Genomic DNA, 19,527 nt, shown 5'->3' on the forward strand with positions numbered 1-19,527 from the left:
AAGAAAAGGGAACAGGAGACGCAGATCGACCAATATAGCCAGAGGTGCAAACAGCCCCAAGAAACGCTATGCTTTGCCTCTCCTCCCCCCCCCACCCTCTCCCATTACGAGGGTCACCCACCCAACACAAGCGACCCCTAATGAAAACCCCAAGACGACCGCTAAACCCGGGTATAGCACGAGCACTGGGAAGTCGGGGGTACGCCTGGCATATCGTACACAATTAAGGACCCGTGGGTCCAATACCATTGAAACATGACTACGTATAGGTGTCTTGCATAAGACCGGGATATTTCTTTGCTCTTTATTATTTGGACCTGCGCGTCCGCAATGTTGGTTATACCTGTTGAAATTCTTGACGACATCCACATCAAAGTATAGGTTGACAAAAGATAAAATATTGAAGAAGGGCCAAAGGGCCCATATGTAAGAGGTCCCTATAACTGAAGATACAATGGACCTGCGAGTCCACCTTGTTGATGGGCCTGCGCGCCCGCGTTATAACTGTGATACAAGCTTTATAGACGACGCATAGACCTGCGAGTCTAAATGATTTATGCCTTTCTATCTATGTCAAGGAAAAATAAAAATAAAAATCATATTTACAAAAAAAAAGTACATTTATGTATTTTAAAGTGTTTTACTGTCTTTGTGCTACCATGTGCTCAATTGAGTCTGTTTTTTAATATGTTGTTCCCCGGAATGGATTGATTGTGGATATGTATTTTTATGTGAATGTGATGTATGGTTTTGAAGTTACAGATATTGTGTAAAAGTTATGTTTGAAACTGTATAATAAGTGGATTATCTCTCAGGCTAAGGGGAGGGGATGTGTGGGTTGTACCATATCTCGGATTGGTTATTTTATGCCTCCCCCTGGGTGTGGCCTGTATGTGTGAGATGGAAATAAAAGCCAGGCTGGATGAGCCAGTCCAGAGTTCCTGTTTTACCCTCAATGTGAAGTGTCGTCTCATTATTGGGGGAAGGATTTATTGCATGCTGTTCCAGTTTGACTGCTAGGAGTGCAAACCTATTCGTATGGTTCCTATTCAACTGTCTACAGCATTCAGAGGCTGGAGAGGATTCATATGCTTCTCAGATTCGGTGATTGTGGTGTCGGCTAGAGTGCTTGGAGGCCTCAGGAAGCGCTAGGAGCATCCTTTAACGGAGGTACTCAGTCGGGGTGCCAGGCGATCCGTTACACATAGTTTGTAGCAGGGCCGCCATCAGGGCATGACAACCGCAACGGTTGTCATGGGCCCGGCGGTCCTGGGGGGCCCGGACTGCTCAGGTCGTCCGGGCCCCACATTCAGTGGGAACATACCGGGTCGCAGGGGGCCCTGCGACCCCGGTATGTTCCCACTGGGCCAGCCTCTTCTCCTGGGGGGCCCAGCAGCCGTTCACCTCAGGGCCCCCAGAGGCTAGCCCTGCTGACACCCGGCGGGCGCGCGAGGGAGCACTCTCCTCTGAGTGCTTCCTCTTCAGCTCCCTCGCGCACCGTACTGATGCCGGAGCCGGAAGATGACGTCATCTTCCGGCTCCGGCATCAGTACGCGGCACGCGAGGGAGCTGAAGAGGAAGCACTCAGAGGAGAGTGCTCCCTCGCGCGCCCGCCGGGTCACCGGGTGTCAGGAAATTTGAGTGGGTGGGGGTGGGGGGGGAATTTGAATGAGTGGGGGGAGAGGGAGGGAAGGGAGGAAATTTGAGTGGGTGGGGGTGGGGGGGATTTGAATGAGGGGGGGGAGAGGGAGGGAAGGGAGGAAATTTGAGTGGGTGGGGGGGGATTTGAATGAGTGGGGTGGAGAGGGAAGGCAGGAAATTTGAGGGAGGGGGGAGGGAGGAAATATGAATGAGTGGGGGGGAGAGGGAGGGGGAGGGAGGAAATATGAATGAGTGGGGGGGAGAGGGAGGGAAGGGAGGAAATTTGAGGGAGGAAATTTGAATGAGGGGGGGAGAGGGAGGAAATTTGAATGAGTGGGGGAGAGGGAGGGAAGGGAGGAAATTTGAGGAGTGGGGGGGAGAGGGAGGGAGGAAATTTGGGGGGGAGAGGGAGGGAGGAAATTTGGGGGGGAGAGGGAGGGAGGAAATTTGGGGGGGAGAGGGAGGGAGGAAATTTGGGGGGGAGAGGGAGGGAGGAAATTTGGGGGGGAGAGGAAGGGAGGAAATTTGATGGGGGGAGAGGAAGGAAATTTGATGGGGGGAGAGGAAGGAAATTTGATGGGGGGAGAGGAAGGAAATTTGGGGGGGAGAGGAAGGTAGGAAATTTGGGGGGGGAGAGGAAGGAAATTTGAGGGAGAGGTAGGAATTTGAGGGGGGAGAGGAAGGGAGGAAATTTGAGGGAGGGGGGAGAGGAAGGGAGGAAATTTGAGGGAGGGGGGAGAGGAAGGGAGGAAATTTGAGGGAGGGGAAGAGGAAGGGAGGAAATTTGAGGGAGGGGGAGAGGAAGGGAGGACATTTGAGGGAGGGGGAGAGGAAGGGAGGAAATTTGAGGGGGGGAGGAAGGAAATTTGAGAGAGGGGGGAGAGGAAGGAAATTTGAGGGAGGGGGGAGAGGAAGGAAATTTGAGGGAGGGGGGAGAGGAAGGAAATTTGAGGGGGGAGGGAGGAAGGAAATTTGAGGGGGGAGGGAGGAAGGAAATTTGAGGGGGAGGGAGGAAGGAAATTGGAGGGGGGAGGGAGGAAGGAAATTGGAGGGGGGTTGAGGAAGGAAATTGGAGGGGGGAGAAGGAAGGAAATTGGAGGGGGGAGAAGGAAGGAAATTGGAGGGGGGAGAAGGAAGGAAATTGGAGGGGGGGAGAAGGAAGGAAATTGGAGGGGGGGAGAAGGAAGGACATTGGAGGGGGGGAGAAGGAAGGAAATTGGAGGGGGGGAGAAGGAAGGAAATTGGATGGGGAGAAGGAAAGAAATTGGAGGGGGGAGAAGGAAGGAAATTGGAGGGGGGAGAAGGAAGGAAATTGGAGGGGGGAGAAGGAAGGAAATTGGAGGGGGGAGAGGAAAGAAATTGGAGGGGGGAGAAGGAAGGAAATTGGAGGGGGGAGAAGGAAGGAAATTGGAGGGGGGAGAAGGAAGGAAATTGGAGGGGGGAGAAGGAAGGAAATTGGAGGGGGGAGAAGGAAGGAAATTGGAGGGGGGGAGAAGGAAGGAAATTGGATGGGGAGAAGGAAAGAAATTGGAGGGGGAGAGGAAGGAAATTGGAGGGGGGAGAAGGAAGGAAATTGGAGGGGGAGAAGGAAGGAAATTGGAGGGGGAGAAGGAAGGAAATTGGAGGGGGAGAAGGAAGGAAATTGGAGGGGAAGAAGGAAGGAAATTGGAGGGGGGAGAAGGAAGGACATTGGAGGGGGGAGAAGGAAGGACATTGGAGGGGGGAGAAGGAAGGACATTGGAGGGGGGAGAAGGAAGGACATTGGAGGGGGGAGAAGGAAGGACATTGGAGGGGGGAGAAGGAAGGAAATTGGAGGGGGAGAAGGAAGGAAATTGGAGGGGGGAGAAGGAAATGAGAGGAGGGGGGAGAAGGAAATGAGAGGGAGGGGGAGAAGGAAATGAGAGGGAGGGGGAGAAGGAAATGAGAGGGAGGGGGAGAAGGAAATGAGAGGGAGGGGGAGAAGAAGGAAATGAGAGGGAGGGGGAGAAGAAGGAAATGAGAGGGAGGGGGAGAAGAAGGAAATGAGAGGGAGGGGGAGAAGAAGGAAATGAGAGGGAGGGGGAGAAGAAGGAAATGAGAGGGAGGGGGAGAAGAAGGAAATGAGAGGGAGGGGGAGAAGAAGGAAATGAGAGGGAGGGGGAGAAGAAGGAAATGAGAGGGAGGGGGAGAAGAAGGAAATGAGAGGGAGGGGGAGAAGAAGGAAATGAGAGGGAGGGGGAGAAGAAGGAAATGAGAGGGAGGGGGAGAAGAAGGAAATGAGAGGGAGGGGGAGAAGAAGGAAATGAGAGGGAGGGGGAGAAGAAGGAAATGAGAGGGAGGGGGAGAAGAAGGAAATGAGAGGGAGGGGGAGAAGAAGGAAATGAGAGGGAGGGGGAAAAGAAGGAAATGAGAGGGAGGGGGAAAAGAAGGAAATGAGAGGGAGGGGGAAAAGAAGGAAATGAGAGGGAGGGGGAGAAGAAGGAAATGAGAGGGAGGGGGAGAAGAAGAAAATGAGAGGGAGGGGGAGAAGAAGGAAATGAGAGGGAGGGGGAGAAGAAGGAAATGAGAGGGAGGGGGAGAAGAAGGAAATTGACGGGGGTAGGGGGAGAGATTGACATCCATCACACACACACACACAATGCACCCCTTGCACACAGAAAAACACACAATGCATTACACACAGACACACATACACAAGCAATGCATCCCTTACACACAGCAACACACAATGCACCCCTTCCACACACTCAGTGCATCCCTTACAGACACACACACTGCATCCCATCCATACACAAACTCACCTTGCAGCCCTTACACATACAAACACAGATTCACACAATGCATTCCTTACACACATCAGGACATTCCCCCCCCCCCCCCCCCCCACACACACACCCCTGTGAACAAACTCATTGGTGGAACATGAAGGTGGACCCTGGGACCCAGACCTTGAGCTGTGTAAAGGGCCCTCAAAAAATGGAGCTGCTTCTCGTTCTCCCAGAACATTGATTTTTGTGACCACAGTTACAAACCGCCTCCAGAGAGCCTGTTCTACACCAGACCAGTGGAGCCAGACGGCAGCTGAAGCCCATCATCATCCTCATCTGGTTGTAAGTAGGCAATCTAGTATATTATTCGTGGCACTAATCTTTAATTTACCTCACATTAAAGGGACACTATAGTCCCCAGAACCACTGCAGCTTAATGTAGTGGTTCTGGTGTCTATAGCCTGTCCCTGCAGGCCTTTTATTGTAAACACGGCGGCACTGCAGCACTGTGTTAGTTAACATGGCAGATCATATGGGTGGGGGAGACCAAGGCACTGAGAACAGACGTCGAACAGACAAACACGGCAGTGATGAACCAGGAGGCAGATATAGCATACCTTACAACATGGGTCGATGACCTGGACAACCGTGGCCGCAGACTGAACCTGTGAGTCAGCGGGGTACGGGAGGAAGGCCCCTCGGAGAACATACCGGAACTACTGAGGCAAATTTTCGCTCATGTCCTGGGCGGCCAACACACGCCCCGAATAGGTCTGGTCCGAGCGCACAGAGCTCTGAGACCCATACCAGCACCAGAAGACCAACCCAGGGACATAATATGCTGCCTCGACAACTATCATCTCAAGGAAGAAATACTGCGCACTGCCCGCCGCATGGGAACTGTCCGCATGGCAGGCCAAACCATTTCCATATACCAAGATTTGTCCAGGTACACTTTACAAGCCAGAAGAGCCCTGCGCCCAGTGACATCAGCCCTACAACAGGCGGGTATCCAATACCGCTGGGGCTACCCGTTTTCACTATCTGCAAGACACGGTCAAGACCAACTGTTCATAAGAAAGCCAGGTGACGTCCCAGGATTCCTACGAAGCCTGGGCCTCCCACCTCAACAGGTACCTGACTGGTTGGCGAGATCGTTTCTTCAACGACCACCGGGACCACAACAACCACGCAGACCAAACGCGGGCCAGCAAAGACCCCAGCAACAGCAACGACAAGACGGGAACCAGGGCCCAGTGAGGAGGGAGCAGTAACCAAACACCAAGCAGCGCAGCCGGGGAACGGGAATGGGGACTTGGGAACCACTACACAGCTCAACGAAACCGTGAGTACGGACAGTGGGTACTGACCAATTCATACCACACTCGTCAGCAAGCCGTGGGGAGGGGGATGGGGAGCTAAGGGGCGCAGGGGACACCAGCCACATCAGCGTGGGGGACTCTGCATAAAGACGAACACATGGCAACACCTATACTTTGACTGGACTTTTGATTTTGACAAAGTTGTGACATAATTATTTATAAAAAAAAAAAAAAATTATGATGAAAATAATTACAAACTGTTAAAAACGCCAAGCACAGTATATATACTTAGATGTTTAACTCAGTAAATAAGCTTAAAAAAGAAAAAAACAAAAGGGGGGGGGGACTATTGGCTCAATTGGGACAAGTTGCCAAGACCTTAAGTCCATACGTGTCACACCGCCACTGTGTATCCCTCCGCCCCTATGTTACGGGTAAAACTAATTTTTGGTTAAAAAAAAAAAAAAAGAAATATATGTAAATACTTAAAGGGATATGATTGGTATGCTGGTATTTTTATGAGGGCATTAAGATGTCCGTTGTTTTTGATTTTTGTACATGGCTTTTCATATTGTCTAGCATTATATCTAGGTTGAGGCTCCGCCTCCTTAAAGGGATTGAGGGATGTCACTTGGACCCCCTGACTTACAACTTACGGCTTGAAAGTTTCATTGGTACAGGCCTGAATATAGCCACATTGTATCGGTTATGACACGGCCGGTTTTCCCTCCGGCTGCTGGGCCCAGTGGTTGCGCCGTCGGCATGCGGGGGGGGTGGGCCCCCCCCTGCTTCTCCTGCTTCTCCTGTTTCATTTTTTCACCTTATACTTTCCCGCTTCGCGGGGACCCCCCCCCCCTTTGGGGGTGTGGCGGCCCACGGGTTGATTTTGTGGGGCTTGCACTGCTTCTTCCCCCCCCCCCCCCGCATGGCGATGGCGCTTCATTCAGACAGGGGCTGCGTACTGTTGCTAACCTTGCTGCATTATTAATCGTACTTACACTATATGCTCTGTACACACGTTTTGACACATATGTTTATCACTGTTTTATACTCATTCTTATTGGGGCTCACATTTGCGTTGCTAGATATAACTTGCGGTGGGCCCCCTATACATGTTGCTCCGCCGTGGACGCTGCGGGGCTGTAGACGGATGGAGGAGCGTAGTGGATCTCCCCTCGGGAGATACATTCAGACTCCGGACCCAGGCCCGCCCATACGGTCTGACCCGCCCTGACCTAGCTCAGACCCCAGACGGGGGAGGGTGGATACCGCCCCGCAGGCCCAACAGACGAGACATAGACAGATGACTGATCAGGGTACCACAGTGGCAACTTTTCATGTCTCAAATGGTTCAATAACCGGTGGAGGCTCTACTTATGCCCATTTAGGTCCATATAGGTCTTAGCGGGCGCGATTCGAGTGGGAGCGCAGGGACCCTTGCTCCCTTATCGCGTTGATCGTGGTGAGGGATGAGGGAACACGCTACCCACAAAACACTGGCTACTGGTGAGATCAGTGCTTCTCTGCATCCAATTGGGTTTGGATGCGCTGGTTCTTCTTTCCCTTTTTCTCTTTCTTTCGTCTCTCTTCAAGAGGTGCGGGGCTGGGGGGCGGGGGATGTGGGGGGGGGGGCCTTGGTGGGGTCGCGGGACCCGGGGGGGGGTGGAGACCCGTATGTCCCGGTCTTCAGAAGCGGGGGGACCGTGAAACAAGATGACACTTAAAATCACTACTTTGAATGTCAAGGGTCTCAACGCCCCCAGGAAGCGTCGCCTATTGTTTAAGGAACTCAAGAGGCTACATACGGATATAGCATTTATACAGGAAACACACCTTCCTAAGCAGGCCAAGTTTGGCCTGAAGGACCATGTCTTCAAGGGTTCTTATGAAGCCAGGTCTTTCCGTAAACGCAATGGAGTGGCCATCCTGGTCAAATCCAGCTGCCCCTTCAGGAAAACGGCCCAAGAGTCGGACCCAGAGGGGCGGTACATTATAGTCTCGGGCATCCTGCACTCGCATACGATTCACCTCATCAACGTGTATGCCCCTAATCAACCAGACCCCGCCTACTGGCAGAATCTCCAGGAGAGAATTGCGACATTGCCCCATGGTATGGTTTATGTCGGCGGGGACTTCAATGCCACTCCGAACCCGGCAGTAGACAGGAGCACTAGAGATGGTACCCCGAGGTCCCAGGGCCGAGGGGGGGCCAGGATCGGTTGCTCAACCGGTTTCTGACGGACTCAGGCCTGGTGGAAGTCTGGCGCGCCCACCACCCGGGGGATAAGGAGTACACGTACTATTCGGCACCGCATGGTACGTATTCACGGATCGATCTCTTTTTCGCCAATGCAACAGGGATGCCCAGGATAGTCGACTCGAGAATCGGTAACATCTCATGGTCCGACCATGCCGATGTGACCATTACTTTGGGCAGCCTTTGCGTGGCCTCTCCATGGAATTGGAGGTTGAACACATCCTTGCTACAGGATCCCGCTTTGAGGGAACAGATCCGTCTGGAAATCCATGAATATTTTGACACGAATGATACCCCAGATGTCTCCGCGAGCACGATCTGGGCAGCCCACAAAGCTGTCATCAGGGGCTCCCTCATAAAGCTGGCTACTAGACGAAAGAAACTGAAACATCTTCAATTGGAAACTCTGCTGGAACGACTGAGGACCCTTGAACTGAAACACCAAACGGCCCCAGATACGGTGACACTCGAACGATTGGAGGTTGTCAGGAGGGACATCCGGACTTTGCTGCTTGACGATGCGGCGCGCTCCATGGTATGGTCGCGGCGGTCTTTTTACAAGAAATCCAACAAAATGGACTCGCTCCTTGCCAGGACTCTGCGACCCAGACAGGAACATTCTCATATAACAGCCATAAGACACCCAGATGGATCGACCAAATCGAGGCCCGATGAGATCGCTAGGGTGTTTGAAAACTTCTATAAACAATTATACAACCATACGCCGGACCAGCAGACAAGTGATGTAGGTGAGGAAAAGATCATACTTGAATACCTTAGTAAACTTGGGATGACCAAACTTAAGGGGGAGGCCGTGGGTGCTCTAGCGGCGGATATCTCCAAGGAGGAGGTAAGTAAAGCCATTTCTAACTTAAAAAGCAATAAGGCACCGGGACCTGATGGTTTCGAGCGCTCTTATTATAAAATATTTAGGGAAGAGTTAGTGCCTCCACTGACCAGGCTCTTTACCGACCTCCGGCAGGGGGGTCGGCTGGATCCAACAATGGCCCTAGCTACAATGGTACTGATACCCAAACCCGATAAGGACCCGCTCGCACCTGAAAACTATCGGCCTATCTCGCTGATCAACCATGATCTTAAGATCTTGGCGAAAATACAAGCAGATAGACTAAACCCGTTACTGACCTCTCTGGTACATGCCGACCAGGTTGGCTTTATTCAGGATAGACAGCTGTTTGAGAACACTCGGAGGAACATAGGTTTGATCTGGCAACAAGTGACCTCGAAAGTACCGACGCTGGTGGTAGCTATCGACGCAGAAAAGGCTTTTGACAGGGTGCGGTGGCAATTTCTATTTACGGTACTGAAACACCTGGGGTTCCCGGATGAATTCATAACAACCACGAAGGCCATGTACCACAACGTTCAGGCACAAGTGCGGATCACGGGAGCCCCTATGACGCCGTTTCGGCTGTTTAACGGTACTAGACAGGGTTGCCCACTCTCCCCCCTCTTATTTGTACTGGCTCTGGAACCTTTGCTCCAAGCCATAAGGCATCACCCAAACATACAGGGAGCACGGGTGGGGGATAGTGAGTTCACCGTATCGGCATACGCCGATGATATCCTCCTTACCGTTACTAACCCCCTGGACTCCATGGCCGCTCTACAAGGAGTCATAAGAGAGTATGGCGCGATGTCGGGTTATAAGGCCAACATGAGCAAGACCAGCGCAATGCCGATCCATTTGTCAGATGCCACCGTTCACCGCATTCAAGAGACCTATGGCCTTAACCCCTTAAGGACACATGACATGTGTGACATGTCATGATTCCCTTTTATTCCAGAAGTTTGGTCCTTAAGGGGTTAAAATAGAAAGAGATGCCCTGAAATACTTGGGTATACAACTTACGGCCGACCCTCTACGCCTATACTCAGCTAATTATGACCCCGTGATTCGCACTCTGACCGGAGACCTGGAGAAGTGGACGGACAAGCCCATCTCCTGGATCGGACGGATTAACTCGGTTAAAATGAACGTCCTCCCGCGCATCCTGTTCCTATTCCAAGCCTTGCCGATCCGAATTACGAAAACCCAACTGATACCGTTACAAAGATCAATCAGCGCATTTATATGGCAGAATAGGAGACATAGGATATCCTGCCAAGTCCTCTACAGACGTAGGGATAGAGGGGGACTGGGCCTACCAAACGTCTACTTCTACTACCTGGCAGCCCAGTTGACTCAGGTTGCGATGTGGCACTCGTCGACAGGGGAGAGGCGATGGGTGGAGATTGAATCCAGGATGATGGGGAGCGGCGTCCCCCACTTTACTATGTGGGTCCAGAAGGAATACAGGCCCCCGACACGGGCATTCTGCCCGTCCATCCAGAACTCGCTCCGCATTTGGGACGAGACTAATTGCAAATACGGACTGTCCTCTTCCCCCTCCCCCTTGACCCCGATCCTCCGGAACAGGGAATTTCCACCGGGAATGGCTCCTAGAGATTTTAGGAATCTGGAGGGACTAGGGTTAAGGCGGATTCACCAACTTTACCGCAACGGACAGATAATCCTGTTTGACGACCTTAGACGGGACTCCCACTTAACACCATCAGACTTCTTTCGCTACCTTCAGATTCGGGACTTCGCCAAAAAGCCCCATATAAAGGGAGCTGCGCAAACAGGGATGACATTCTATGAGAAGCTGTGCCGAGAAGGATCCGTCCCTAAGGGTATGATCACACTCTTGTACGCCCACCTTAGCTCGGAGAACAAAGAATGGGGACGTCTGACCTACGCCGACCAGTGGGAGGCAGATCTGGGAGAGGTTCTGGAGGGGGTGGAATGGCAGGACATATGGGAGGCTAATAAGAACTCCTCCGTCTGCATCACTCTCCAAGAACAATCATGGAAGCCTATGTTCCGTTGGTATACCACCCCTGTCAAACTATATAAGATGCACAAACTGGATACCGATGATTGCTGGAGGGGATGTGGTAACCAAGGTACATACCTCCACATGTGGTGGGATTGTTCAAAACTACGTAGCTTCTGGAAGGCAGTAGAGGACTTACTGACTCAGACCTTTAACAAACCCCTACTACTGGATCCATGGGTATACTTACTGAATAGACCCCTTGACGGGTGGACCAAACTGGAGCAGACATTGGTACATAAACTAACCCTCGGGGCTAGACGTACTATCGCGACAGCATGGCTCTCCCCGGAAGGTCCAGAGATCTCAGGCGTGATATCACGGATCCGAGACTGGCGACTGATGGACGACCTGACGGCACGGGTGAAGGGTACGACAGAGAAGTTCATAAAACTCTGGGAGCCCTGGGATAATAGCGTAGCAGGATCTGCGTAAACGGAATATGTTCACCAGGAAGATGGGACATGGGGGCTCTCGGGCTCTCCCACTGCCGGTCGCGCGATGCCCCGGGCTGATTGCCCCGCACTCGCTGCGTCCCAGTTCCAGCGCCTCACCTCTTTTTCTCTTCTCTTCTTCTGATCTTTTACTTCTCTCTCTCCTACAACCACCCCTGATTTCTCGGCATCGGGTTTCGGGGGTAGGTTTTCTCTTTTTATTGAAGGTCTTATTCTTCTTGGTTCCTCACTTTGCCTGTATACCCAACATCTCCTCAGATACGATCGGTGCGATAGGGGAATGCGGAGATACCCTATTCTCTGGATGCCTTTTTCCTGACAGACCCCTTGTGGGACAAAGGGTAATTCCCCGAGTCATATACACTTCCTCCGACTAGAGTCAGCTGACTGTGACGATCTGTACGGGGAAGCTCGGGATGGTTTGGCTATGGCTATTAGGTGACCTCTTGTATCACTAATGTGGTTTAACGCTAACCGGACACGTTACCTTATATTCCTGGTCCTTTATTCGAATAGATATTGGAAGACAACAGCCAAAAAGTACAGCATAATTCCAAATCCCCGATGGGGATCAGGCGCCACGGAAACTAGGGATAAGCGTGTCTGGAGGACAACTGTCGTTAAGACTGTGTTTTCCTCAGACCGATTTCTTCCACTGAGGCTTATAAGCAGGACACACAATAGGTACCGTTCCTGTTATGACACCCTCGGGCAAAAGTGAGGAATTTTGATACTTATGCTGTATAAACAATAAAAAAACCCCGATGGGGGGCAGGTTGAATAGAATTATCAAGGTGGCTTGTACTATATGCTGTTGTTGCATTTACGAAACTGTTTGTGTATATTTTGGCTTCTGCGCAAGCCTTCAAGTTGTATGAATCTTGCCTTACCTATCGTGTGCAAAAATAAAGAATTTAAAAAAAAAAAAGAGATAGCCACCCTCAGGTGCAAACAAGGCAGATATCTCTTCACTAAAGGCACAATAGTGGATCAGACCTACACATTTGCCAACCTATATGCTCCGAACACGAAACAGCACTACTTCCTCCGGAACGCCCTTAGCACCTTGATGAAATTCACGGAGGGCACCCTGATCATCGGGGGAGATCTGAACTTGGCACTTCACCCAGACCAGGACTCCACGTCACCGCGCGAAACAACACCACACGACAAACACGCCAACACACTTCGCCTTCTACATCTCCACCAATTAGCGGACTGCTGGCGAGCACTGCACCCAACAACCAAGGACTACACCTTCTATTCACAGACACACTCGACATACACGAGACTGGATTACTTCCTGACGACACATCACAACCTGAACCTGCTTCGAGACGCAGAGATCCTGCCAATGATCTGGTCTGATCACAGCCCAATACAAATGCGGCTCAAATCGCCGCTATACAGACCCCGGCAAATGTCATGGAGACTTAACGAATCGATCCTTTCAGATGGGGTGGAAGCAGACAAAATCAGTAACACCATAAGAGAATACTTCCAAATCAATGAAACGGAGGAAGTGACACCGCTGACGTGCTGGGAAGCTCATAAAACGGTCGTCAGAGGCCGGATCATCGCCATATGCGCGACCCGCAAGAAGGCGGCGGCGCGGGAGACAATCGAACTCAGCAAAGACATAGCGGTCCTGGAGGCCAGACACAAACAAACCCTCGACGCACAGACATACAGAGACCTAACAGCCAAACGGACCCAACTTACAACACACCTCAACCGAGCCATCCAACGCTCATACCAACACTACAGACACATGATACATGAACATGGTGATAAATGCGGGAGATTGCTGGCAAACCTTCTGAAACAACGAAAAACTCAACTATACATCCCCAAGATAAAAGACACGCAGCAACGACTTAAGCACCTCCCAGACCAGATAGCGGCGGAATTCCACACCTACTACCAGGGCCTATACCACCTCCGGCGGGACGAACAGGGAGACCCACAACCGAACAAAATTAATGCCATACACAGATACCTAAATTCGGCACACATGCGGGAACTACAAGAGGCCGATTGAGAAGCATTGGAAGCCCCCATCACACCGGAAGAATTGGCGTATGCGATGAAGAAGGCGAAAACGGGCAGAGCACCGGGGCCAGACGGACTCCCTCTCCAATAATACAAAGTCTTCGCGCAGGAGGTCGTTCCGAAACTACTACGAGCCCTGAACTCCATTCAAGAGGGGGCCATACCAACGGCGCAGTTCACCTCGGCGAACATCACCCTGCTGCCGAAGGAAGGAAAAGACCCGACAGTGTGCCCAAGCTATCGCCCGATATCGGTACTAAACACCGACATCAAACTCCTTGCCATTGTCATGGCGTCGCGGCTGGCGCCACTACTGCCAGCCATGATCCACCCTGACCAAACGGGATTCATCCTGGGCAGGGAGGTGAGGGACAACACGATTCGGGCCCTAAATATCATAAATGCGGTTAAGATGACACTACTACCCAAACTGCTGTTTGTGTTCCAGGCAGTACCGATCCTAGCCCCTCAAACATTCTTTAAGGCACTGAAGGCCGAGGTCCGCACGTTTATCTGGAAAGGCAGATCCCCACGCATAGCACACAACCAGTTGATCTTACCTAAACTCCGAGGAGGCCTGGCACTTCCTGACTTCGAAAAATACTATCACGCCACATACCTATCACGAGTAGCCAGTTGGACGATAGCCAGCGGCACCAAACCATGGACCCAACTGGAATCTGACACCATCAACTGCGACCTCCGGACATTACCCTGGATACCCGCGGCGGCGTACAGAAGCAAACGCATCGCCAACCCCTTTGTGGCGGCAAGCATGAAGATCTGGCACAGGCAGGGACTAAAACAATACCTAACGACAGACCCGGGTCCGCTGCTACCACTGAGGGGCAACCCGGACTTCCCAGCGGGAGACCTTGGTCCCAGGCCGGGTCCGACAGGTCACAGGACTGTCCCCCGCATGATGGACGTCCTTATGCACCCGTTCAACATTCGGCCATTAACAGAACTCTTCCCAGACAGACTACACACATTCTCCCATACGCTGGCCAGAGCACAACTCTCCCAGTACGCCAGATCGATCCCACAAAAACCGTCCCTGATGAGGGAGACGACACAATTCGAAAGAATCTGCACGCAAGACAAAGAAACACCCCGGGCTATCTCACAAATATATACAATACTGATAACCAGCAGGTACATATTGGCGCCCCCCTGTATAAGAAACTGGGAAGAAGACCTAGACGAACCCATGTCAGAAGCAGACTGGGACAAATGCCTCACCCTAGTACAAAAAACGCCAAGCTCCGCACGCCTACAAGAAAACTCCTACAAGATACTCACCAGATGGTATCTGACGCCGACAACACTTCACACTAGGAATCCAGACATACCAGACACTTGCTGGAGATGCGGGGAGGAAACAGGCACATTTTTACATATCTGGTGGTCCTGCACACGGCTAAAGCCATTTTGGGACACAGTGAGGGACGTCATACGCGAGGTAGCAGACGAGATGCTCCCAAGATCCCCGGCAGCCTTCCTCCTCCATCATATCAACATGGCCGTGCAAACATACAGCAGGTCCGTAGTACCGAGGCTGCTGAACGCAGCTAAAGCTATAATCCCCATATATTGGAAGCAGGGAAACGTACCCCCGATATCGAGATGGGTGGAAGAGGTAGAAACCACCAGGAAATACGAAGATATAAAGGCAAACACTCCGAAACTCAGAGACCGTTACGTCTCACGCTGGTTCCACTGGTTGAGGATAACCACATCGAACGACTTTCAAATATGCCTAGTCCAGCAGTAACCGGGGGAGACGAGAGGAAGGAGAGAGCATCAAGGGAGACCGGAGGGGGGGCGAAGGGGTGCGGCGGAGTGGAGCGGCAGCAGGGGAAGGAGCCACAAATGACCTCATACCCATACACCAACCCCACCATCCAACGGGGACCAGATCCACTACCACATCACACAGGACAGACACGGCAGCGAAACGCGACGATCGGACATGGGGGGGACACTCCCCCACTGAACACGACGGACTGGAGACACTACACACAAGGTACAACCCAACACAATGACACAAGAAACCCGTCCCGGCTTAGATACAAAAACGACCGAGACGCAGAGAGAGACCCCACCGGGGTCAGCCTAGGGGAGTCCTACGCACACAAGAAACATAAGCCAAACAATTCGCAACGAAGTACACACACACATACGCCCAACCAAGACAAACCGCACCTAACACGCAGAGACAGTCAACACACACCGAACACCAATAAGCACCGACCATCACATAAACCAAACGGAAAACACTGAGATACTCTTAGTCGCATATAGCGTTACGCAGCCAGGCAAACGCAACATCCACACATAGTACGAGGACGTACACGGCACACGAATCGCGGAACACAACCATAACGCGCCAAGGTACACAAGACAACAGAAACTCAGAGATATGGGTAACATCCCAATATATACACTAGAACAACACAGGACGATGTTGAGGGACTGGTATGTGCCCCTCAGAGGGGAGGGCTCTAGGTCACTCCGCTCAAACAAGCGTTCACTGACGTAACAGAGGCAAAGGCACAACACCAGCTACGTGGAGGCCGAGCGCAGACAGCTAAACATACCCGTGTCAACCGTATCACACCAGCAAAAAAACAATCGGCCTCTACGTAGGTGACGAACTGCGCATTGATGTATATACCGAATGCATGCGCCCCAGCGTGGGCAACCTCAGCTGTATCATATACAAAATTGCTACATGTAAATACGCCATGACAACAATAATCATATTTAAAACAAAAATAATTTAAACAAACACAAACACACACACACAGACACCAGAATCGGAACCGAACTCTCTGACGAATGCGGCCCATAGGATTGAGGCACACACACAGACCCACATAGAACACACACTAAGACGCTAACCATCTCAGCAGGCCAACTACACTAAATACCAGACCGCACGACCAATTGTTTGCATGCAACCGGAAATATGCTGGTACACACAAATGTGCAACGACCTAATATGCATAACGAAGATATACTCATCAGTTAATAGTCTTTAACTCGCTCCATTTGTTATACTAGCTCATTACAGCTTCTTGTTTTGATGTTTAACTCTGCATAGCTTATGTAAACTTAATATATGTGGATACATGCCTACATAGACTCATATGCCTCTGCGCAGGCAATTACAAGATACTCAGACAAATCCGCATTATGTTTGCCCCATGTTAACTGAAACTTTAACACGCACGCCTCTGCGTAGGCGACTACCCGCTTTAACCGTTTTATACTTGAAACCTGCATTTATATTGTGATAACAATAAACATATTTAAAACAAACATGTTTAATCACTAAGGTAATCACTATGGCACCCATAGTACATGAAAATCACTCTTATCAAATAACGGATGCACTTGGTCCGATGTGTTAAGTGCCCAGAAAAGCACCATTTTGCCTTTTATTTGAATGGAATAAAACTCCCTTCACTAAACTATTTCAGTGATTCTGTGAAATTGTAAGTGGGTTGTTTGGCACCTGGTACTTTTGTATGTTGTTATTCATACTGCTTTGTAAGTTCTAAATAGCACGTGTAGCATGCCCCACCTGTGGCACAAACATATTACATTTATGGGCATGCTTGCTATGAAATGTTGTGGTGTGTCTGCAAAATAATATTACGTGTTCAACAGAATGTTTTCTCCGCAAAAATTATTTAAAGCCCTAAATTTGAAGGGATTTACTTACTAAACAAATTGTACTGAACTGAAAACCAAACTACAGGCTAAAACAGTCATGATGCAACTAAAGCTAGCACAGGTCAATAATCTTGCCATATCGGATAAAACATTTTTTTTGCAATTTTCTGTTTTTAAACAAATTGCCCATTTAACCATGACCTGCAGCATTTCCCTTTTTGTTCTATAAAAAAAAAATGTAAATACTGGCGCACATAATGCCATAACTTTGGTTTCTTGAATTTATAGATCAGGTGTTGGCTTTTTTTTTTACAGTGAAAAGTTGACTTATTTTATTATTTATATAGTGCCAACAAATTCCGTAGCGCTGTACAATGGGTGGACTAACAGACACATAATTGAGATCAGACCACTGGACCACAGGAACAGAGGGGGTTGAGGGCCCTGCTCGATGAGCATCTACAATTCCCACAATACTCTTACTGTGCCAGTAAAGCACTACTTATGCTATAGACTATGTTATAGAAGGCTAAAGGGAACCATATAGTCATGAAAACCAAATAGTATCTTCCTGTCGATTAGTATGACCACTGTGTCCTCCTCCCCGAAAGAGATTTTTTACTTTTTTACAGCACAGAGACATCTCCTCTGCAACTGCCTGCAGACCTTTCCATGTTCTTGTCCAATCAAATGCTTCTCAGAGGAGCAGTGGGGTCAAGATACGCATGCGCAGCAGAATGCCACTCTCCTCCAATCAAATGCTGTGATTAGCAATTGATTGAAAAGCTAAGTTTGACTCTGTTCTGGAGGCAGAAGTGCCTCCTATATTGGCTCTCAGGAAGATGGCCCATAGGAGTGACTTTAACCCTTCAATTTTAAACATTGGTGTTTCAACAAAACAGCAATGTTTTGCACTAGATTGTTAAATTGACAGGACCACTGCACCCAGATGACTTCATTGAGATAAGCTGGTCAAGGTGCCGTTAGTGGTTGTTTAAAGGAACACTATAGTTACCTAAATTACTTTAGCTAAATAAAGCAGTTTTAGTGTACTGAATATTCCCCTGCAATTTCACTGCTCAATTCACTGTCATTTAGGAGTTAAATCACTTTGTTTCTGTTTATACAGCCCTAGCCACACCTCCCCTGGCTATGATTGACAGAGCCTGCATGAAAAAAAAAACGGTTTCACTTTCAAACAGATGTAATTTACCTTAAATAATTGTATCTCAATCTCTAAATTGAACTTTAATCACATACAGGAGGCTCTTGCGGGGTCTAGCAAGCTATTAACATAGCAGGGGATAAGAAAATCTTAATTTAAAACAGAACTTGCAATAATGAAAGCCTAAATAGGGCTCTCTTTACAGGAAGTGTTTATGGAAGGCTGTGCAAGTCACATGCAGGGAGGTGTGACTAGGGTTCATAAACAAAGGGATTTAACTCATAAATGGCAGAGGATTGAGCAGTGAGGCTGCAGGGGCATGTTCTATACACCAAAACTGCTTCATTAAGCTAAAGTTGTTCAGGTGACTATAGGGTCCCTTTATGCGAACTTTGTGACTAGCTGAGTGTAAGTCTGGTTTTCTGGCTCTCTGTAGAAACTGTAAAGCCAGCACCCTTACACATTTCCAAATTTGAGGGTTTTTATTATTTGTGTCGAGGATATTTTGAATTAATTATCTTTCTTTACACTCAAACCAAGTGTCCCTTTGATTTTACATTGTTCATCTCCCAACTCATTAAACCTGAGTTGAAGATGCTTTCAGTACATAGTTTCATATCTACCTCTGGTGGAGCTGCACTCATCTCTAGCCTGGATTAAGCCTTTTAAAGCACAATAGTTTTCTTTCAAGGAAGTAGGTAGAGCATGCTGCCAAGCTATTTTTGACTTTCCTTTGAGCATTTTGCCAGTGAATGACATTTTTTCTGTGTGCTCTGCGTTTTTTACGATTCTGCAGAGAAACTGCCCTGCACATTTGTTATCAATTAGTCTCTTAGTCTGATGTTACAAAACTTCTCCAAGTATTCAAACAATGCCACAGTTATGTTAAGAGTTGGTTGTTTATACAAGACTTACTTTGCACTGGGAGTTCCATACATTTTGAATCTGCAATAAGTAAAAAGGTATAGATCACAATATGAATTAGAAAAAAATAAATTAAAAGCAGTTATTGACGACTGTTTCCTTCATTTTATTCTGCCTTTCTTACCTCCTTGTGTTCTGCTCTGTCTGGTGCCTTTAGAGTTTTCGGAATGCAGATCCCTTGCAAGCCTGAAGGGATTTATTTTCTGCAGTTTGTGGGTTTAAAAAGAGAGGAAATACTGTATGACTTATCATGTGCGGTAGACTAGGCAGAGACGCAGCCAGTAGCAGCGACACAGGAAGGGAAAAAAAACCCTCTTACCTACAACCGTCAGTATGTAACAAAATCCTTCCACCCCTCCCTCATGTTAGGATGTGAGAAAGAC

General features: G+C 49.6%; 1 protein-coding gene across 1 annotated transcript in view; it reads right to left on the reverse strand.

Moving 5' to 3' along the window:
* CAPG (capping actin protein, gelsolin like) overlaps positions 1-19,319 on the reverse strand; it is a 54,062-nt gene extending 34,743 nt beyond the window's left edge. The window contains exons 1-2 of the mRNA XM_063434272.1: positions 19,269-19,319; positions 19,136-19,165 (exon numbers count right to left, since the gene is read on the reverse strand). Of these exons, the coding sequence (XP_063290342.1) occupies positions 19,136-19,158 (23 nt within the window). The 5' untranslated portion in view covers positions 19,159-19,165; positions 19,269-19,319. The remainder of the gene's footprint in view (positions 1-19,135; positions 19,166-19,268) is intronic.
* Positions 19,320-19,527: the final 208 nt, after the last annotated feature.

Source organism: Pelobates fuscus, chromosome 10 (genome assembly GCF_036172605.1).
Source record: "Pelobates fuscus isolate aPelFus1 chromosome 10, aPelFus1.pri, whole genome shotgun sequence".
NCBI classification, from domain to species: domain Eukaryota; kingdom Metazoa; phylum Chordata; class Amphibia; order Anura; family Pelobatidae; genus Pelobates; species Pelobates fuscus.